This window comes from Aethalodelphis obliquidens, unplaced genomic scaffold (genome assembly GCF_003676395.1).
Source record: "Aethalodelphis obliquidens isolate GAN/ISIS:26980383/991018 unplaced genomic scaffold, ASM367639v1 scaffold19, whole genome shotgun sequence".
Taxonomy (NCBI): domain Eukaryota; kingdom Metazoa; phylum Chordata; class Mammalia; order Artiodactyla; family Delphinidae; genus Aethalodelphis; species Aethalodelphis obliquidens.
Window position 1 is genome coordinate 25428462 of NW_020837963.1, and position 18685 is coordinate 25447146.

Here is an 18685-nt window from a genome sequence, read left to right on the forward strand (position 1 = left end):
TTTAGAGGAGGCCATTGATGAAATTCAGTCATGTGGAAAATGCCAGTGGTGATGGGGGAGGGGAGGGGTCCTTCCAACCAGAGTGTGGGGAGTCACAGAGTTAGAACTGGGGGGCCTTAGACTACACCCCCCACACGTCCTTCCTCTGGGCAAGTGGAGATGCAGCTGAACCAGCATACACAGGCAATTGCTCTTTGTCTGCATCAGAAGGGGGTTTGGGCAAGGAAAAAAGAAATACTTGGAATTTGTCAATTTGTGATATTTTAAAACTTCAGATTAATTTGTCTTCTCCTGTTTGTAAACCATCAACAGAATCCCTAATCCTCTCTTGGCGTCTTTCTGGGTTTACCTTGAGGGTGGCCTGTGGTGGTTTGCTGAGCTCTCACCCTCCCCAGATGTGGACTAGGGCTGTGTCCCCCCAAGGTGGACAGACCTCTGGCCGGCTCCACGTGCCCGACCCGGGGAGTGACCAGCATGCGGTTTCCTCCCGTTTGCTCTCTTGCAGCAGAGCCACAGCATCGGGAACGCCTTGGAAACAATTCTGCCAACAGGTGACACGGGGCCTGCGGCCTGGTCTTCACTGGAGCGGCAGAGAGGCGCCGGGTCACAGACAGGCACTGAGCACAGGCCACCTGGCCCTGGCTCTGCCTTGAATTCACCAAGCCTGCAACCCCTGCTCCCGGGGAGGATGTACTGTGATAAGAGATGAAGTGCTCCCTAAAAGCGATGTTACAATCCATAAAATCCATTCATTCCTCAAAATGAAAAACACTGTAAACTGTGCTTTCACACCCTTGCCAGTACAAACTACAGCTCCCAGAGATGAGACTTGGGTTTTTTATTGTTTTCAATTCCAAAAGCAAGATGACTCTTCTCTGCTAGCGAGGCCCGCGGTGCCAGTGGTTACGCCAGAGAAGGCACCTTCCCCGCCCGGAGGCGCACAGGGCCCACACCCTCACCCGCTCACACACGCGTGCACACACGTCCACACACCTGCGCAACTTTCACGGCCACGTGCGCACTCACCCTCGCGCATGCGCGTGTGCGCGCACGCAGGTGCGCTCTGTGACGTGGTGACGTCTGCAGGGCGCCGGCGGGGCTCTTGCTCCAGCACAGCGGAGCCTCCTTCCGAGAACCCGGCGCCGGGACCCCCTCCCTTGTGTCACTTCGAAGGGGTGACGGGCGAGGCCCAGAGGGTTCCTCAAAGCAGAGCAGAGGGAGGAGGCGGCTGAGGGACGAACAGCGCCGGGCGGCCCCCTCCGCACACAGTAAGCGTCCCCGAGGCCCTTATCCGCGCCGCAGACGCGCTCCTTCACCGCGCGGGGGCCGCGGCTACTCGTCCTCTCGCAGCTCCCGCAGCGCGGCCTGGAGGAGGCGCCGCAGCTTCGCGAGCACGCGGGGCGCCGCGCCCTGGGCCCCCGGGGCCGCGCACTCGAGCACCGCCGCCCGCAGCTGCCGCCGCAGCGGGGCCGAGACGACGGGGCTGCCGCGGGGCGAGGAGAACCAGTGGCGGAGGATCTTGTCGCAGACGACCTGGGGGAGGGCGGGAGGGGGCGGTCAGCTCAGGCCCGGGGGCCTCCTGGAAGGGCCCTTCCTGGACCCTAACCCGCCCAGCGGGGAAAAGGCCACCCCGGCTGTGGTGGAAATGCCGAGGGGGAAGCTCCGGGTGACACTCAGAAAGGACTGAGGACACTGCAGCAGAAAGTCACAGGCGGGAGCTGCTGCATAAGGAGTGGGCCCTGGGCAGGCCCAAGCCTGCCAGCCCCGCCATCACCGCACCCCTGAGGGCACGCTTTCTTATCCATAGGTTGGTCACAGTGACAGTCATCGCCACCTGGCAGGGTTGTCCTGAGGGCCCCAGGACACGCTGGTGACGAGGGGTATGCAAACGTGATAGTACTTTGAGGCTCACTGAAAAAAAGGTATTTTGGAAGGGAAAGGCTGCAGACTCTTTCTGAGGAGGCTTTGAGAGTTTTATTTTAGGAGAAGTAAAAATTAAGCCATTATCTCACAGCCTTTAGTTCTCCTTGGGTATGAAGTTCACTGAGGCTGAAGATCTCTTTAAATTCTCCATTTAAACACACTGTCTGTTTTACAGCCGTCATGGTTTCTTCCCTGTTGGATGGAGCGCTGCATAGTTAATATTCTGCTCCATTTTCCTATGTCACACTTTATATTAGACTCAGTTAACAAATGCCTCAATTTTATAGAGCTACTGTTTCTATAATTTTGACTTGTGTTTCCCAACCTCTGCAAGACTGAGGATTCTGTTTAAAAACAAATTATCTTATTTCTCTTTTGAGTTGATAATACATTTTCAGGGGCAAACATGGAAAATGTCCCAAAAGATAGGCTGTAAGTCTCCATTCCCACTCCTCATAACCAGACACTCGGCTCCTGGCTCTGAGAGGCAACCACTCCCTTGAATGTCCTTCTGGAGAGTCTATAAATATACATGCATTTCCTTTTTCTTTTACTTTACATGGATGGGAGTATATTGCACACACTGTTCTGTAGCTTCCGTTCCCATTTAACAAAATATAAGGGAGAGCCTTCCAAATCAGTCCTTATAAGGATATTCCATTTGTTTTAATGGCTGTACCTCAAATGCATATCATAAATTATTTAGCTAGTTCCCTATTGGTGGAAATTTAGGTTGTTCACTAACTTTTGCTGTTATGAAAAGTGCTTCAGTACCTAACTTGCAGATATCTTTTTCATTTTGCATATGACTAAATTTCTGGAAATGAAATTTCTGGGCCAAGGGGTATGCATATTTTTTGTTTTGATAGATATTGCCAGATTGACCCCATAAAAGTTGTACCGAGTTACACTCTCATAGCAGCGTATGACAAGAATGCCCTCAACAACACGTGTCGTCTTTCTTTTTTGTTAACTGATGAATGAAAATGGTTTAATTTGTATTGCTCTTCTTATCGGTCAGGTTGAAAGTATCTGTGCTTCCTTTCCAGTGAGTGGTCAAGGTGATGTTCTTTGCCCACATTTCCATCAGATTGTTAACTTTTTTCATATTGATATGTAAATGCTCTTTATATATTAAGGACATTAACCCCCTGCTTAGATTGGTTTCCTGGGGAGCAGACTGTAAGGTGGAGGTTTGCATGCAGGGATTTATTGAGGGTCGTTCTCAGGAACCATCTTTCCATGGAACTAAGGGAGGAGGAAAACTTCTGGTACTGGAATGGCCTACAGAGTTTTCCTTATAGAGGCCAGGGGGCTGGGCTTTGCATTTCCCGCCTCCCCACTGACCAATCACTAGATGCTGCCCCTGGGATGTGGGGTTACCGTGAGCCAAGGACGATGCTGGGGGATGCCGTGAGTCTCAGCAGCTCTGAGTCTCAGATAGATAAGGGCTGTCTCTGTCCTCTATGCTCCTCGTCTGTAAGAGGAGTTGCAAATATTTTGCCAATTTTCTCATTTAACCTTTAAATTTGCTCATATTTTTTGTAACTTTGTTTTGTTTTTGCCATGTGGATTTTTTTAAAATGGTTAAATGTGTCAGTTGTTCCTCTTATAGCCTCTGAACTTTGTTCTGTACTCAGAAAGGCCTTCCGAACTCTAGGGTAGTACTTTAAATTCTCCCAGTTTTTTCTGGAACATTCAGGATTCCATTTTTTAGGTGTAAGTATTTGAGCCGTCTGAAGTTTAGTTTGATATAAGGAGTGGACCAGAAGTTAATGTGATCATTTGTTGTTCCTGAATACCCACTTTACCAGCACCACTCACTGTATAACCCAGCTTCCCTCTCACTGGCCTGAGAGGCTGCCTTTATAACATACTGAATACCCATATGTCATTAGGTATACTTATGCAATTTTTAAAAATACTATTCCTTTGATCTGTCAATCAACTGATGCAGGGCAGGGATTTTTTTTTTTTTTTGAGTAAAAGTGTAAGTTAGAAAAGTAATACATACCACCGTAGAAAATTTATAAAATATAGGGCAAAAGGAAGAAAGTAAAAATTATCTGTAATCCTATCATCCGTAAGTAATTGCTTTTGACGTTTTCATATCTTCTTTCCCAATCACGTACTACTTAACGAAAATGAGATCATGGGTAAATACTGATTTGTAACCTGCATTTTTTCGCTTAATGAATGCTTCATGTTTTCTCATATCCTTAAAGGAAGCGAAATTTCGTTTCTAGGTCTTTATTCAAAGGCAAGAATCAGAAAAGGTGCACAAATGAAATTGCTCAGCTAAAGAGAGTATTTCCAACAGTCATGCACCCTCCAGAGGGATGTAGAATTTCACAATCACGTTAACAATACAGACTCTTACCTTGATTTCTCTGGAGCCTCGCCTGTTAATTAATAGCATTTTAACAACTATTCCCAATAGTTAAAGGTAAAAAATTATTATCGCTGGGTTTTAACTTGCATGTCTTTGAATAGTAAGATTAAATATTTTCCAGGTTCTCTGTCTGTCTGCACTTCAGCTCCCGTGTATCTGTCATATGTTCTTCTCTTGCCAGTTTTGTGTGTGTGTACCTCTCCCCGCTTAACGGCTCTGTAAGAGCCGTTTATATATTAAGGATACAACCCTAGTCTCCAGTTATGCTGCAGAGGGCAGGTGTTAGTGTTTCCACTTTGTGGTTTGAGGGCACAGGGTGGTTGATGCTCTAGTGAAAGCATATTGTTCCCACATCTGGAGAAGAACGATTGCGCTGCAGACCCACAGAGGGTGTGAGTCCACGTTACGTTGTAGAGGCTGCCGAGTCAGGGCCTTGTTCGGCCTGGTCCAGGACCGCCAGGTTAACTACACAGCTGTCCAGGTCTCCCCAGGTCAGTCCTCTGTGCCGGCGTGACTCAGCCTCAGGCTCTGGCCCCATCACCAGGTGTGCACCGGGGTTATATTGGCCTTATGGGCTGGAGGATTGTACACAGACTGCGGTGGAGGTGAGACTGCGGAGTGGACTGGCTAGGAGAATGGAACACTAGGAGGGCTGAGGCTAGAGCACAGATCAGCGGTGGTGGAGGTGCGCCCAGCTTCCCTGCTATGACCTCTTCCTGGTTGTGGTCAACACCTGTGAGCCCAGCTCATCCACACCCACCTGAGGGCCTGGAGTGAGGGCCGGGAGCAGACAGCTTCTGCCGGAAGAGGGGAGATGTCTTCCCAGTGCAGGGTTCTCCAGCCCCACATCTGGGTCTCCCTCACTCTAGCCTGGATCCTAGAGCTGGAAGCCAGGATGGGTTCCTACTTGTCACTGGTCTCCTGGATGTGGGACCCATGCACTTTCTCCTTCTATTAACCACCTGCTGGCCTAACCCCTTGCCTGTCGGATCTGTGGTGTCGCCCACCCTCTCCGGTTTGGCCAGTTTTCAGGACTGCTTTGCCCTTTTTCTAGATTTATCCTTGGTGAATCAGTCTCTGGGTGCTCATTCTGGGTGTGTGTGTGTGTGTGTGTGTGTAGATGCAGAAATTAGACCTAGAGAGAAGGGCTACCCAAGTCCCCATGGCTCTGGGGGACCCAGTAAAGGCTGTGCTGGGAGCACCATCCATTAACCCCATGGGGTCACTTGGCCGACAACCTCCAGGGTAGATGACTAAGAACAAATGATCCCCGTCTCCCACCATCCCTGCCCTTACTGGACACATCGAGCCCAGGTGACATGGCAAGGGTGATGACCTTCAGCTACATCACCGGGATGTCACAGTGTGGCAGGCAGAGGCACCCAGAGAGAACAGGGTCCCCCCTGAGAGAGGACAGGGTCCCCCCCGCAGAGAGGACAGGGTCCCCCCCTCCGGAGAGGACAGGTTCCCCCCCACCCAGAGAGGACAGCAGCATTGCTCACCTGCAGGTTGCTGTTGGTTCTCTGGGCTCCACACCTGTGCACTCGCAAATCACACTTTGAAAAACAGTCAAAGAAATTGCAGTCTTCATCTCCCGTGCAGTTCTGCTCAAGAATTTCCCTCATTTTAGGTTCAAAAAAGGCCATGTCCACGTCAATAGCCACCACCTGTAATTGAAACAGCACACGCCTCTCAAGAGGACCCCCAAGGCCGCAGCTCAGAGGGAGCCCTGCAGTATCACCCCACCCCGTTCCCCTTTGCAGGTGCAAGTGTCACAGACTTCAGGGGTCACAGAAATCTACCAGCAGGGAAGAGGGGCCAGGTTGTGCTGGGGACATACAAGCCACCGGCATAGATGGCATGGCAAGGCTTTAACTGCAGAAAGGACCTTTGTGGTCACCAGTGAAAGCCTAGCATGTGGAACTAGTATCACTTTCCATCTTTAAAAGTTTTCTCAGATTTAAAAGTTGAATCTCTGAAATATCTTTAAAATGAATTGGTTTCCCCTTCTGTTGCTTTGTCACTTTGGTTTCTGACATTCAAGGCTCAGGAACACAAAAGCTGTGAGACACAGGTAATCTATCCCTATGAATATAAGCAACAAAAGAAAACTACATTCAAGGGACAGGTGGAGGGTGTGATGGTGAGAGTGGGGTGGGCAGTACGTAGGTCGTCTATTTATGCTGTCTGTTACCTGAGGTGACTGGTTTCCAGCTGTGGGGAGCTGGGGGAGTGCAGGGAGTGGCAAAGCCAAAGTTCGTAAATTAGGGTCGATACATATGGACCCTGGTCCAGCAGCATCAAAAACTAAGTCCCACTATCAGCGTGAAAATGTGATGAGCCCCTGGAATTTCAGATCTATCTTCCTAGCGTCAACCCAAATAGACTTCAAAACCAGAAAAAGAATAATGTCTAAATTATGCAGATGTTCCTCCACCACCTGAATTTAAAAAAAAAAAAAAGATGAGCTCAAACCTGAGAAAACCTGGACTCTGCCCAAATCAAGCCGTGTATAGCTTCAAGGTATTAAAGAGCTATTAGAAGACTCGATGAGGTTAATGGAGCCTGTGGCATTTCACAAGCCTTCACAGATCAGCCTCAAAATATCGGCCTTCTCCCTTTGGTAGCGTCTCAAAAAAGTGTTCATTTACATCTCAGTTCTCTGCAAAGTCAGGAGGCACATTCCCAGGTGGTTGTTTCTGTTTTTTCCTTCAAGATTGATGCCAGAATGCAGTAAAGCTTCTTGGGGAGTATCCAGTAAAACAGAGGAGGGAAAAATACTTTATTTCAAAATATGTGGAGAATAATGAAAACAAAGAACAGGGAACTTTTCCCTATTTAACAGCCTTGTCGAATTACTAATCCAGGCTCTGCAAACAGAAATTACCATTTTAATCAATTTTTCCTATCTTATTATTCAGACAAAAGAAATAGCTCATTTCATTATTTATACTGGTTAATACACTAGAAATATATGAGGCTGTGCTAATGAGTCTGTTGTCTTTCATAATTTATTTGGGGGGCTACAAGACACTTCTTTTGATAGTTCCTGGCCATCTCCCCAGCTTCCCCTGGGCCCCGGTGGAATTTCAGCTCCCTGTTACTTCTGTCTTCTGGCTCTGATTGTTCCCTGTTCATCTCCCAGGAAGAGCCAGGTTTATTTTTTAATTTTAGTGTGTGCTGTAGAATGGATTACAGCTCCTGGAAGCATAACTCTATGCACCTAAAATAAGAACAGTAACAAAATGAACAGAAAAACCTGCCTGAGGTTTCTTAGATAACATCAGGAGAATCCTAAAATTCTTCCTGCACAAAATTACCTAACTTGCATCATCTTCAGACATCGTCCTAGCATCAGACTAGAACGGATTGACGAGGATTATTTTGTTCTCCACTGAAAAGTGTGCCTCTAGAGCAGGAGAGAGCACTTTCTGGCAACAGTCTGGGAGCAAGAAGTAAAGATGTTTTCCTAGTTCTTTTGCAACCGCTGGACAGATTCTCAAGACCTGCAAGGGGGACCCGAGAAAGTGAATGACTGCGAGTCATCCATTCTTAACACGTTACCTGAAGGACAGCGCTCCTTCCCCTCTGCAACACGGACCAAAGGGGGAACCCTCCTGCTGGTCCGCCGGTTCGCTAGTTCTCACACTGAGTGTGCATCAGAATCACCTGGAGGGCTTGCTTTTAAAACACAGAGGGCCGCATCCCACCCCGGAGCCCCGGGCCTCCTGCTGCTGCTTCTCCACCTCGGTCCCTTCTTTGTAGGCCTGCACTGCCTGGAATGGGACATAACATGCACCTGCCTTCTGCAGAGCCTGCAGAGCCTGCAGAGGCTGACGTGTCCACCCGGGCAGGATTCTCCCTTGTGTGAGGCACCAAAACGCCAGTTGTCCCTCTAGAAGTCTCACCCACAGAAGGGAAACTAGAACGTCTCCAGAGGAAAGTATTAGAAAAAGTTGCCCATCATCCTAGAGCATGGACACCTTGAAAACAGTGTCCCCCTACGGAGCCTTTGTACAAAGGCCCCCAAAGGCCGTCCTCTCTCCTCATCCTCCGAGGCTCCTTGTCTCCTGAAGACTGTTTTCTGCACAATTTGCTTGCTTTCAAAATAGCCCTAAGAAGACGCGAAGTCGCTTTGGAGAAAACAGAGCAGCCTTAAGGACGACAGACCACGCCTCCCGCTGCGAGCGGCCGTCCTCCCAGTTCGGCACCGCGCAGGCGCCTCTGTTCTTTAAATTCTCTCATTCCCACTCGGAAGGTTTGGCAGGTCGGAGTTGTCCTGGCTAGAAGGTTGCATAACGCTGCAGGGTCTCCCCCGATTTCAGAAACCCCCTCGTTTAGGACCACCCAGACCCAAGTCTGCCCTCCACGGGCGAAACACACGCCGCAGCCACTCACCGTGAAGTCGCTCCTGATGGCAAAGTTCTCGGGCTTCACGTCGCAGAGGTGCAGGCGGTGCGAGAAGTCGTGCTCGAAGTGGCGGACCATGTCCAGGAAGCTGAGCGCCACGCCGCTGAGCGCGCGCGCCTGGGCCCGGCCGCCGCGGGCCGCGCCGTCCAGGGGGAAGAGGGCCCGGAGGCGGGGGCTGCCCGCGGCCAGGTGCTCCACGGCGTAGAAGTGGCCGCAGGAGCCCAGCACGGGCGGCGCGTGCGGGCTGCGGCCCCGCAGCAGGCTGAGCAGGACGAACTCCTCCTGCTGCAGCAGCGCCCACAGGCTGGCCAGCTGACCCCGCAGCCGGGGCCCCCGCCGCCCCAGGCCCAGCCGCCCCAGGCCGCCCTCGGCCAGCTCCAGGCCCAGCGCGCTCTTGACCTCCCCGGCCGCCAGCAGGAGGAGCTCTGCCTCCGGGAAGCCCTGGCCGCCGGCCTCGGGCTGGCCTTCCAGGAGGCCGAGCGGCGGGAAGCTGGAGAAGGCTTCCTCCTTGGACTTGAGGACCACAGGCCGGCCGCGCCAGTCAGCCTGCAGCACCTTCTTGCCCCGCTCGTAGTACAGGCAGCGCCGGTACCGTAGCTGCCCTGCCACGCACAGGTCCTCGCACAGGTCTCCGCCGAGCGCGCCGCCCCGGTAGTCCTGGCACTGGAAGGAAGGGGACAGTCGGTTACACCGCGGAGGGGCAGCGAATAGACACAAGGCTGGTCCCCGCACCCAGCACGCTCCTAACAGCTGTGCAGACCATCTTCACCAGAGTGAACCACGAGGCTACTCGGGTCAGAGAGGAATTATGAAGTCAAAGGTTTGAGAGCTTCCCTGCTGGCGCAGTGCTTAAGCGTCCGCCTGCCAACGCAGGGGACACGGGTTCGAGCCCTGGTCCGGGAAGATCCCACATGCCGCGGAGCAACTAAGCCCGTGCGCCACAACTACCAAGCCTGCACTCTAGAGTCCGCGAGCCACAACTACTGAAGCCCGTGAGCCACAACTACTGAAGCCTGTGTGCCACAACTACTGAGCCCGCTTGCTGCAACTAGAGAAAGCCCATGTGCAGCAGTGAAGACCCAACGCAGCCAAAATAAATAAATACATTTAAGTTAAAAAAAAAAAAAAGACTTGAAAGAGTGCCTCAAGTTTGTTCTCCATCAGGCCCAGGCCCAGGTCTTAGGAAGCAGGTCTCTGCCCTCCCCCACTTCCAGCTGAGGTGGGTGATGCTGGCAAAGGCCTTTGGCAGCTGCGTTCAGTTTCCTTGACTGTCAGCGAAAGGGCTGGGCCAGGCCCGTGGTTCCCAACTCTTGGCCTCACGTCAGGGTCACCCAGAGAGCTTTCAACCCCCGGTCAAGTACAGGTCAGCCAGACCTCGGGAGGTGGGTCCCTGGCGACCCCAGGAATGGTCCTTCCTCTAGAACCTCTCCTTGCACCCATGTGGTCGCCGGGAAGTGGTATGGCTATAAGGCCAGCAGGCTCTGGGGGACTGCGGGGTCTGGAGAGCCCACTGCAGGAAACAGGAGGCAGGAGAGGCCTCGTGGCTGGCAGGGCAGGCACTGGGCGCCTGCAGAAGAGGAGCCCTGCAGGGTAAATCCCAGAAGCGGGGGGTGTTTGGTTCCTGGGGGTGGCGAGGAAGGCACTCAGGGACCCTGAAATGGGGAACTTCTCCTAAACGTCAGGCTCTTAGGCCCTCCTGCCACACGGGGGACCTGGTGACCCCACCACGACACTGCAAGCATCCGTGCTAAGAATACAGTCCAGCCAGGCCCTGCCCTTCAGACCTGCTAGAGGGGGAGCAGGAGATGCCAGTGTGAAACCGATTGAAAGGGAGGATTATTATTCTGTTCTCTTTCTTTTTTATCTCTTTCAGGAAACCTAAACCTCTGGACCCACGTTTATTAGGGGTTGAGCCTATTTCCTGACTCCACCTGTTTCCCCCCAGACGCATCTTCCTCCCACGTGGGCAGAGGCAGGTCAGGTATGTAATTATACGCTGGCCAGACTCTCTGGTGGTTCTGTGCTGCTCGGCTTTAGTAACTCCAAGGAGGTTATGTACAGCTCCTTCAAGTCAGAAAATACACCTCCAATGCTTGGATATGTGAATAATCCCCAAATCCAAAAAGCTCTGAAAACTACAAGTTTTTCCATGACTCGTTCGCCCTCATGGAGTGTCACATCCGACTGAAAAGATGAGAGCCTATTTATGGTCTGAGTGTATTTGACCTGTGACTTTGCATATACTTCGTTGCAGAGTTATTCATCAGCTGGATTTGTCTGATTACGGGTGCTGCCTCATATGCAAAATAGAAGGTATATATATGCTGCATATTATATAACACCCAAAACAGTGTGAATTCTAACACAGGCCTGGCCGCAGAGCACTGGATAAGGGATGGTGGATCTTTATAAATACTCTCAGTGGCTTGTTGAAAGCATATAACCAAAACGCTCATTAAAAAGATATACTGGGCTTCCCTGGTGGCGCAGTGGTTGAGAGTCCACCTGCCGATGCAGGGGACACGGGTTCGTGCCCCGGTCCGGGAAGATCCCACATGCCGTGGAGCGGCTGGGCCCGTGAGCCATGGCCGCTGAGCCTGCGCGTCCGAAGCCTGTGCTCCGCAACAGGAGAGGCCACAACAGTGAGAGGCCGGTGTACCGCAAAAAAAAAAAAAAAAAAAAAAAAAGATATACTCCCTGTTCTTAAAACAAGTATCTGGATTTCAGGGACCGTTTCAGGCAGTTACTGGACAACAGCCCCAAAGGACCAAGACAAGCCATCAGACCTGACCCCCCCAGCTTCCTGCTGAGGGGCTCCCACAAGCTGCTTCTCCTTTGCCGCGTTAGATCTCGGCGCCGCACCGTGTTGGGCGGTGGGGATGTCACGCTTGCCAAACCCAAAGATGCACGTGATGGTCCCGATCCTGGAGTCTGGGAGTGCACCCTGTTTGCCTGGGGCTCGCTTTTTGTCTTTGGAAAATAGACAACCATAATGCAGCTGTATTAATAAACACCCATGAAACTGTTTTAAATACACTTGATGCTGTGTACATCTTGCAATTTAACTGAACACCAGTTTGGTCAAATGCCATCCTTTTACTTTTCATCCCGGTACCTCTTTCCAAGGCGTGGGGTCATAAGAGGAGCATCAAAGGATCAGGACCCTCTGAGTGACTCTCTCTGCTTGGAATTGCTTCCATATCACGGTGCCTCGGAAGAAAGCATCAGCTGATTCTGGTTCCTCTGAGACCTTTCAGGGTAATCTTAGAGGTAAGGTGGGAATGCAAGGTTTAAATGATTGAGACTCCCAAGAGTAAAAAAGGTGTGAGTGACGGAAGTAATGTGGGCTGTTCATTTTACCTGCTGCAGCTCTGTTCTATTTTATCTGGTATTTACAGAGTTTCACATCTCTGTAACAAGCCTGACAAGAAAAGGCAACATTTCTTTTTCTTTTTTTTTATAAATTTATTTTTGGCTGTGTTGGGTCTTTGTTGCTGCACGTGGGCTTTCTCTAGTTGCGGCGAATGGTGGCTACTCCTCGTGGCAGTGCGCGGGCTTCTCATTGCGGTGGCTTCTCTTGTTGCAGCACTGGCTGTGGCCGCGCGGGCTCAGTAGCTGTGGCTCGCGGGCTTTAGAGCGCAGGCTCAGTAGTTGTGGCGCACGGGCTTAGTTGCTCCGCAGCATGTGGGATCTTCCCGGACCAGGGCTCGAACCCGTGTCCCCTGCACTGGCAGGCGGATTCTTAACCACTGCGCCACCAGGGAAGCCCAACATTTATTTCTTGATTGCCTTATGAAGCCCCTAAGCCCTTTGAGTATATCCAAAATGGTTTAATTCAATTCCATAATCCTTTTTAGAGTGTCATCAAATTTGTAGTTTAATCAAAGGTGTTTTTGTATGAAGGACAGAACAGAACTGGAAAAGAAAGAAAAGCAGATGATACAATCGAGTTTGGTAGGAGGAGATGGATCCTGAGCTGCGAGCTTCAGAATCCTGCTGTGCTGGGCCGAGGGGAGAGGCATGGGGAGGGCGAGATAGGGGTGTGGGCCCTGGCTGGGCCACTGCCGGAGAGCGGGGAGTGCCGAGGGTGTCAGCTGTGACTGCCCAGGGCCTTCACTCTCCTCATCTAGAACTGCGGCCGAAATTGTCACTGGCCATGAGAGACACCTGTGGGCCCAGAAGCCCGCTCCACACCCCGGGGGTGGGGAGTGGCCATGGGCAAGCTGCCTCGGGCGCACCCAGCCACCTTCCAGCTAACAGTGCTGTGTGTGAGCTGAGCCACGATCCGGCTACAGGTGCCGGGCTCAGGCTCAGGCATCACAGAACGAGGTGGCTGCCTTTCAGACTCCTCAAGTGACAGTGGAGTGTAAGCAAGAAAGGCACATGGCCAGGCTTGGCTTTGGGGCCAGCTGGGTTTGCCTCTGGGCTCAGCCTCTTGCTGGCCTGTGGCTTGTTTCCAAGGCTGTAACATGGGATGATGACACTGTGTCGTGGGAGACCTGTAAAGGTCAACCAAGGTCATGGGTGCGGAGGACCTGGTGGTCTCTGAATTCTAGTTCCCTCCAGCCCTGGTCATTAGAAGGCAGGGGGCTGGGGAGGCTTCTTTCTGGAGAGATACACTCGAGCTCAGTTTTGAAAGATGAATTGCGAGTCTGCCTAGCGGACCAGGAGGGAGAGAGCAGGGAATGACCTGCCGAGGAACCCACAGATGGGCAGTCGCTCGAGTGTTCAGAGAACCGGACAGTTCAGGGGAGCACGGGCAGGGTTAGAGCAAGTGCCGTGCGTCAGGGACTGGGCGTCCTGCCAGAAACGCCACTTGCTCTGTCTCCACCTGACAGAATGCTGCCCCCTGCAAGGGTCGGACCCACCTTCCCTGGGAGGCCGCCCCACCTGCCAGTGGGAATTCTTGTCTCCTCGGCCCCAGGTTCCATTAAATAATCCCCGTGAGCCTCCGTACCATCCCCGGCCCCCGCTGGCTCCCCACAGCATGGTGTTTTCTACGAAACTGTACCGCGTCGATGAAGTCGAATTCAAATTGAACCCATACGAGATTTGCCCCTGCAAATTTAGAAGGCAGTTCCAAACGGGTTGCAAGGACATTTGGCATATAGTCTGCTGATTTTGGAGGGGAACGTTACCTTTGGCTGTTTTTTTCTGAAGGTCAGCATGTTGAGGTATAGGCATACCTCCAGATGGCTGGCAGCTTGCAGGGAAGCTGCCGATCAGGAAGGGTGGGCAGTGGCGCTGGGCGCCCAGAGCCCTGCCGGGCCACCAGCTACTGGAGGTGTTGTCCTAGGTTTCTGACCTAACTTTCCGTGCCCCGGCTACCTCGTTTGTCACGGGAGATCGCAGGGGTAGTTAGTGCAGAGCTGCTCTTTGTCGTCACCCTTTGTGATGAAGCCTTTTTGGCACATCAGTCCCTGCTCTTCTGATACAGAATGTAAAATTCATCCACTGTGGCTCTTCTGGTTACCAGAGTTCCAGTGAGTTCTGTAGGATCTTTTTGCATGCCTGTGCTTGCTAAACTCAGAGAAAGACTTAGCTCGGCTTTTAAAAACCAGTAAATTTACAGATTACAAGTTTACAAGCTAGTTAAGCAGTGTCATCGTGTTAGAGACAAGAGTGAAATTATCTTATTAGCAGCATGTCCTATTGAGGTAGCTAATTTTTTTAAACTCAATAGAAGTAATGTACTTTTAACTCCATTTTAAAAAAAATCACTTTCCTCTGGATATGAGGAGGCCCTGACTGCCATCTTGAACAGGTACATTTCTGTACCCAAATGTGTGTGCATACAAAATCCACAGGTATCAGATTTTAAGATAAGCTGGGAAAAAAACCAAGTTAATAAAGTCTCATTATAGTTAACTGGCATTTTTAAAAAATTAATGAAACTCACAGCGAATTCATATTTCTTATAGGTTGTGTGCAAACGCACACTCCCAGCAGCCCCAGTTCTTGCAGAAAGTGTTCTCAGTGGTGGTTACTTAGAAGCTCCCTCTCTGGCTTGTATCTCGGTTCTCAGGCAAAAACAAAACCTGTCCTCTCTAGTCTGGGAAACCGGTGACAGGGTCTCAGAGGTCATGCCCAAGGGCTGGGTTTTCTTTTGTGTGTTTGTTTTTGTTTTTAAGGAGAATTAAGTTCCTATGCGGTTAGCAGCCCTTATATCTCACGGTGGAATTCCTTCATGGAGCAGTCACGCTGTGCGTTGCAGAACCTCAGAGCAATTAGCCAGGCCACTCTGCAAGCCTCCTCGACCCCTGGACAGCTTAGAAGATAGACATCACATACGTGGCCAAAGCACTCATTCCCTGCTATAAAATCTCTCTGGGTATGTGCCCTGGATGCTGTAGTCCCACTGGGACCTTGGGTTTCTATCAGAGCAAAGAAAGATAAGCCTGCCCTGTTAAAAAGAAATCCCAGATGTAGGCAACCAAGTTAAGTCACATCAAGACCTAACCAGCCGGAAGGGACTTAAACCTTCTGAATAACAGAGAGTCTGTGGGAATCTTTTTGAGATGCTTTGAAAGTGATGTGCTATAGAAGGGTTAAGTATGCCCAGTTGTTAGTTACTTATGGTTTTCAGTATTGGAGGAGCCAGTTCTGTCACGGGGTCTCTACTATCAGAGGCACATCCTGGCTCCACGACACAGTAACTGTGTGAATCGGGACAAGTTACTTCACCTCTCTGGGGCTCAGTTTCGCCATCTGTGAAATGGGAGGAGTAAAAGTACGTACCCCGCAGAGGCTGAGATTAAATGAATTAATACGTGTAAAACTACTTAGCACAGAGCCTGCCCCGAGTGAGCCTCAGCGGGCACCCGCAGCATACGTCCCCGCCGCCCTGGGAGGCGCTCTGCCTGCAGAACCGGAAGCAGGGCCTGTGAACGGTCAGACCCAACGCTAGTCAGCCTGGCACAGCCTGCTGACACGGTTCCCTGGGAAAGTGGGGCTCTGGAAACCTCACAGAGATGTCTTGATTACGGAATGAGCTGAAAAGCCGCAGGAAAAAGGGGGGCTGCCGTCTGCCCAGAAAATTCTGAAGCTGGAAGACCTGGGCTCGACTCTGGAACCAATCCAGTTGGCTCTTCCAACACTCTCTCTTGAGACTGGAGTGTGCGGGGCCCCCTCCAGAGGTGGGGTGAGGCTCGGGGGGGCCCCAGCGCCCATGACTCCCCGCTCCTAACCAGCCCCTCAGCTTCATCCTCAGGTTCTCCACCTGCCTGGCGTGAGGGCCCGGGAACGTGCTCAGAGGTTCACAGCTCCCTTGACTTTGCCCAAGGGAAAGGGGTTCCCTCTGGCTCAGCTGCGGCTGTTCCTTTGGTGCTCTGGGATTCAGAGTGAAAGCTAATGAGAGTCTGGAGGCCAGTCAGAAAAATAACAGCCAGTTTTATTATTAAGGATAAAAGCCAGGGAGAATGAATTGAAAGGACCGGCGGAGCTGAGAGACAGAGGCTCGATTCAGTCCTGGGAGGCCACAGTGCCACAATGCCAGCCTCTGCGTGGCCGCCAGGGCCCGGCAGAGTCTAGGATGCGGAGACTGGGGTCCTATTCAAACCTCAGTCTAGTTCACAGTGTCCTGGGTGAAAGGGAGCCACGGTGCTGGGTGGGGTTCCCGCCAGCAAATCCAGAATGGAGAGGGTAGAAAGGGAAAGTCAGGTCCTGAGCAGAGCGTGAGAAATGGCGGCCTCAAAGGGGGCCTCCAAATGACGCTCCCCCCAAAAGCAGGTCATCGAGAACGGGTCAGGTGAACCTCAGGCAGACAGACAGACATGGTATTTCAGATTGTTCTTTTGGCAACAGAAAAGATTGGCTGCCACAGGAGATATGTGGGTTCAGCCTCCAAACAGAATTGGTTTTAATTTATGAGCTGGAATGCTGGGAAAGTTATGATGAGCAATGACTTAAGTTATACTAGGCTATTTAATTTCCATTAGGCTTTCTCTCACTTAACCAACGGTAAAGAAATGAAAAAACAGTGTTTGTTTTTTATTTTAATCTAAAAGACTATTATATTATTTTTGGTACATGGGTAGTCATCCTGGCCAAGCTATTCATTTTATACTATAATTAGTCAATCAGTCTCCCCAAAACAGAGGGAAAAAAATCTTTATCAGTGAAAGGAATTTTTAGAGGAGTTATTGAGGAAAATCAATGAGCTCTTGTAACTTAAAGAAAACTTGATAGAACGTCAGTGTAACAATGAACAGATAAATGGATAGATTATTGATAGATAGGATGGAGGGAATCGATGAGTATCTCACCAACGTTATGATCAATTCATGAGGACACGTCAGACTCAATTAGGGAAAATGATTTGGTCTAGCTTGTCCATTTCACCTCATTCCTTTAGTTTTTCCAAGCTCACTTTTTAAAAAAATCATTTACTTGAAAGCCTTTATGCTACCACGTTTTGAAAACCTACAATCTCAGAAGGCTCACCCAGATGTAAGCAATTGGACTGAAAACTTCCCATGAGTTTCTTGAAGATCTCTTAGAAAATAGATCATTTTTCACACCAAATACTGAGATGGTCAGTATTTTAGGAAGTGAGTAATCACTCAATCAATGTAACAATAGTTGCCGTTACCTTCACCTTGGCCTTCCTTTTAGGGATTCCTGCCTTTATCCAAGTCTCCTAATGCGCCTCATCTTCCGAACCAAACAGAGAGACCAAAGAGCAGCCGGCGTTCGGAATCAACTAATGCGCCTCTGGGGCCCAGAGCGCGCAGCAGCAGCCTGCAAGCCCAGGTGTTTCTTTCTCTCCCTAATTGCCAGGCTCAGCTATGGAGCCCCCAGGCCCTCCCCTGTCCGGAGACCCCGCTCGGACCCCAGGGTCCGACCGCCTCCCTCGCGCTCCGCTCGCCTGAACGCGCTCTGTCTTGGGTCCCGCAGACCGCGCCGGGGAGAGCAGCGGCTCTGGGGCGCAGCGAGGCGGGGGCCGGGCCCTACGAGCCGTCTGCATGGGGCTCGGCGAGGTGCAGCCCAGGCTGGACTCGCCGAACAGCGGCTGAGCGACCGAACGGCGAGTCCAGGGGCAGGGGCGTGGGCTCCCCGACCCGAGCCCTCAGCGGCCCGCGCCCCGAGCCCCGCTGTCCGAGTCGGGAGACTGGGAACAGACCCGAACACTTGCTTTAGGAGCGCGGGCTGGGGGCGGCGGGAGAGCAGTCGGGCAGGAAGACTCTCTTGGGACAAAGGACCAATTTGGGCGAAACGGGGGGAGACATCCCCGCCCGCGCACAGAGGACTCCCGGGATGGAGACCGCATCCCACGCACCGTGTCCGGGTCCCCTCCCCTCGGTCCACGGCCGTGCCCAAGTCCCCGGCTCCCGGGGCCCGCGGAGGGTGTCCCAGCCCTGCCCCCGGGGCGCGCGGCGCGGGGCAGTGCGGCGGCGGCGACACCTACCAGCGCGGCCAGGATGCGCCGGCTCTTCTCGTCGGTGCAGCGCTCGGAGAGGACGCCCGGGTGCGCGCGGAGCAGCAGCGCGGCCGCCAGCACCCAACCCGCGGTCCACGCGACGCAGACCAGCAGCGCGCCCCGCCCGCACCACCCGGGCCGGCCCCGCGAGCCTGCCGCTCGCGCCCGCGCCATGGCCCGCCCGCCCCGCGCCCAGCGCCCAGCGCCCCGCGCCCTGCGCCCCGCGCTCGCGTCTGGGCTCGGCTGCCCGGCGGGGGAGGGGCGCGGGGGAGAGGCAGAGCGGGCGGAGGGGAGGGGGCGCGGGGGAGAGGCAGCGCGGGCGCCCGGCCCGTCCTAGGGGGCGGGGATGAGGGGGGTGTCCCGCGGCAACAACCCGCGCCCGCCCGAGCAGCCGGGGTTCAGTGGGTGTCCGCGCGCGGGACGCCCTGCTCCGCCCGCCGCACCCCGCCACCGTTTGCACTTTTTTTTGCACCTTTTCCCCAAGAAGACCAGCTCCTTCCTGGTACCGACTCTGCGTAGAGTCAGGCTCGCCCCGGCTTAGA

At 52.4% G+C, this 18685-nt stretch overlaps 1 protein-coding gene across 1 annotated transcript; it reads right to left on the reverse strand.

Annotated features, from left to right (window-relative positions):
* Positions 1–1329: 1329 nt before the first annotated feature.
* Positions 1330–18317, reverse strand: DIPK1C (divergent protein kinase domain 1C). The gene is made up of 4 exons (XM_027118398.1): positions 18132–18317; positions 8714–9388; positions 5818–5982; positions 1330–1533 (listed from the first exon to the last, which is right to left on the reverse strand). The coding sequence occupies exons 1-4, from the start codon at positions 18315–18317 to the stop codon at positions 1333–1335; spliced, it is 1227 nt and encodes a 408-aa protein (XP_026974199.1). The 3' UTR covers positions 1330–1332.
* Positions 18318–18685: the final 368 nt, after the last annotated feature.

Bases quoted from the DNA above. Each gene is read 5' to 3' on its own strand.
- DIPK1C (XM_027118398.1), bottom strand. From the start codon at position 18,317: ATGGCGCGGGCGCGAGCGGCAGGCTCGCGGGGCCGGCCCGGGTGGTGC. The intron at 9,389-18,131 runs GTAGGTGTCGCC...CCTTCCTTCCAG, and splicing joins GGCGCATCCTGGCCGCGCTG to TGCCAGGACTACCGGGGCGG. The intron at 5,983-8,713 runs GTGAGTGGCTGC...TTTCAATTACAG, and splicing joins CCATCAGGAGCGACTTCACG to GTGGTGGCTATTGACGTGGA.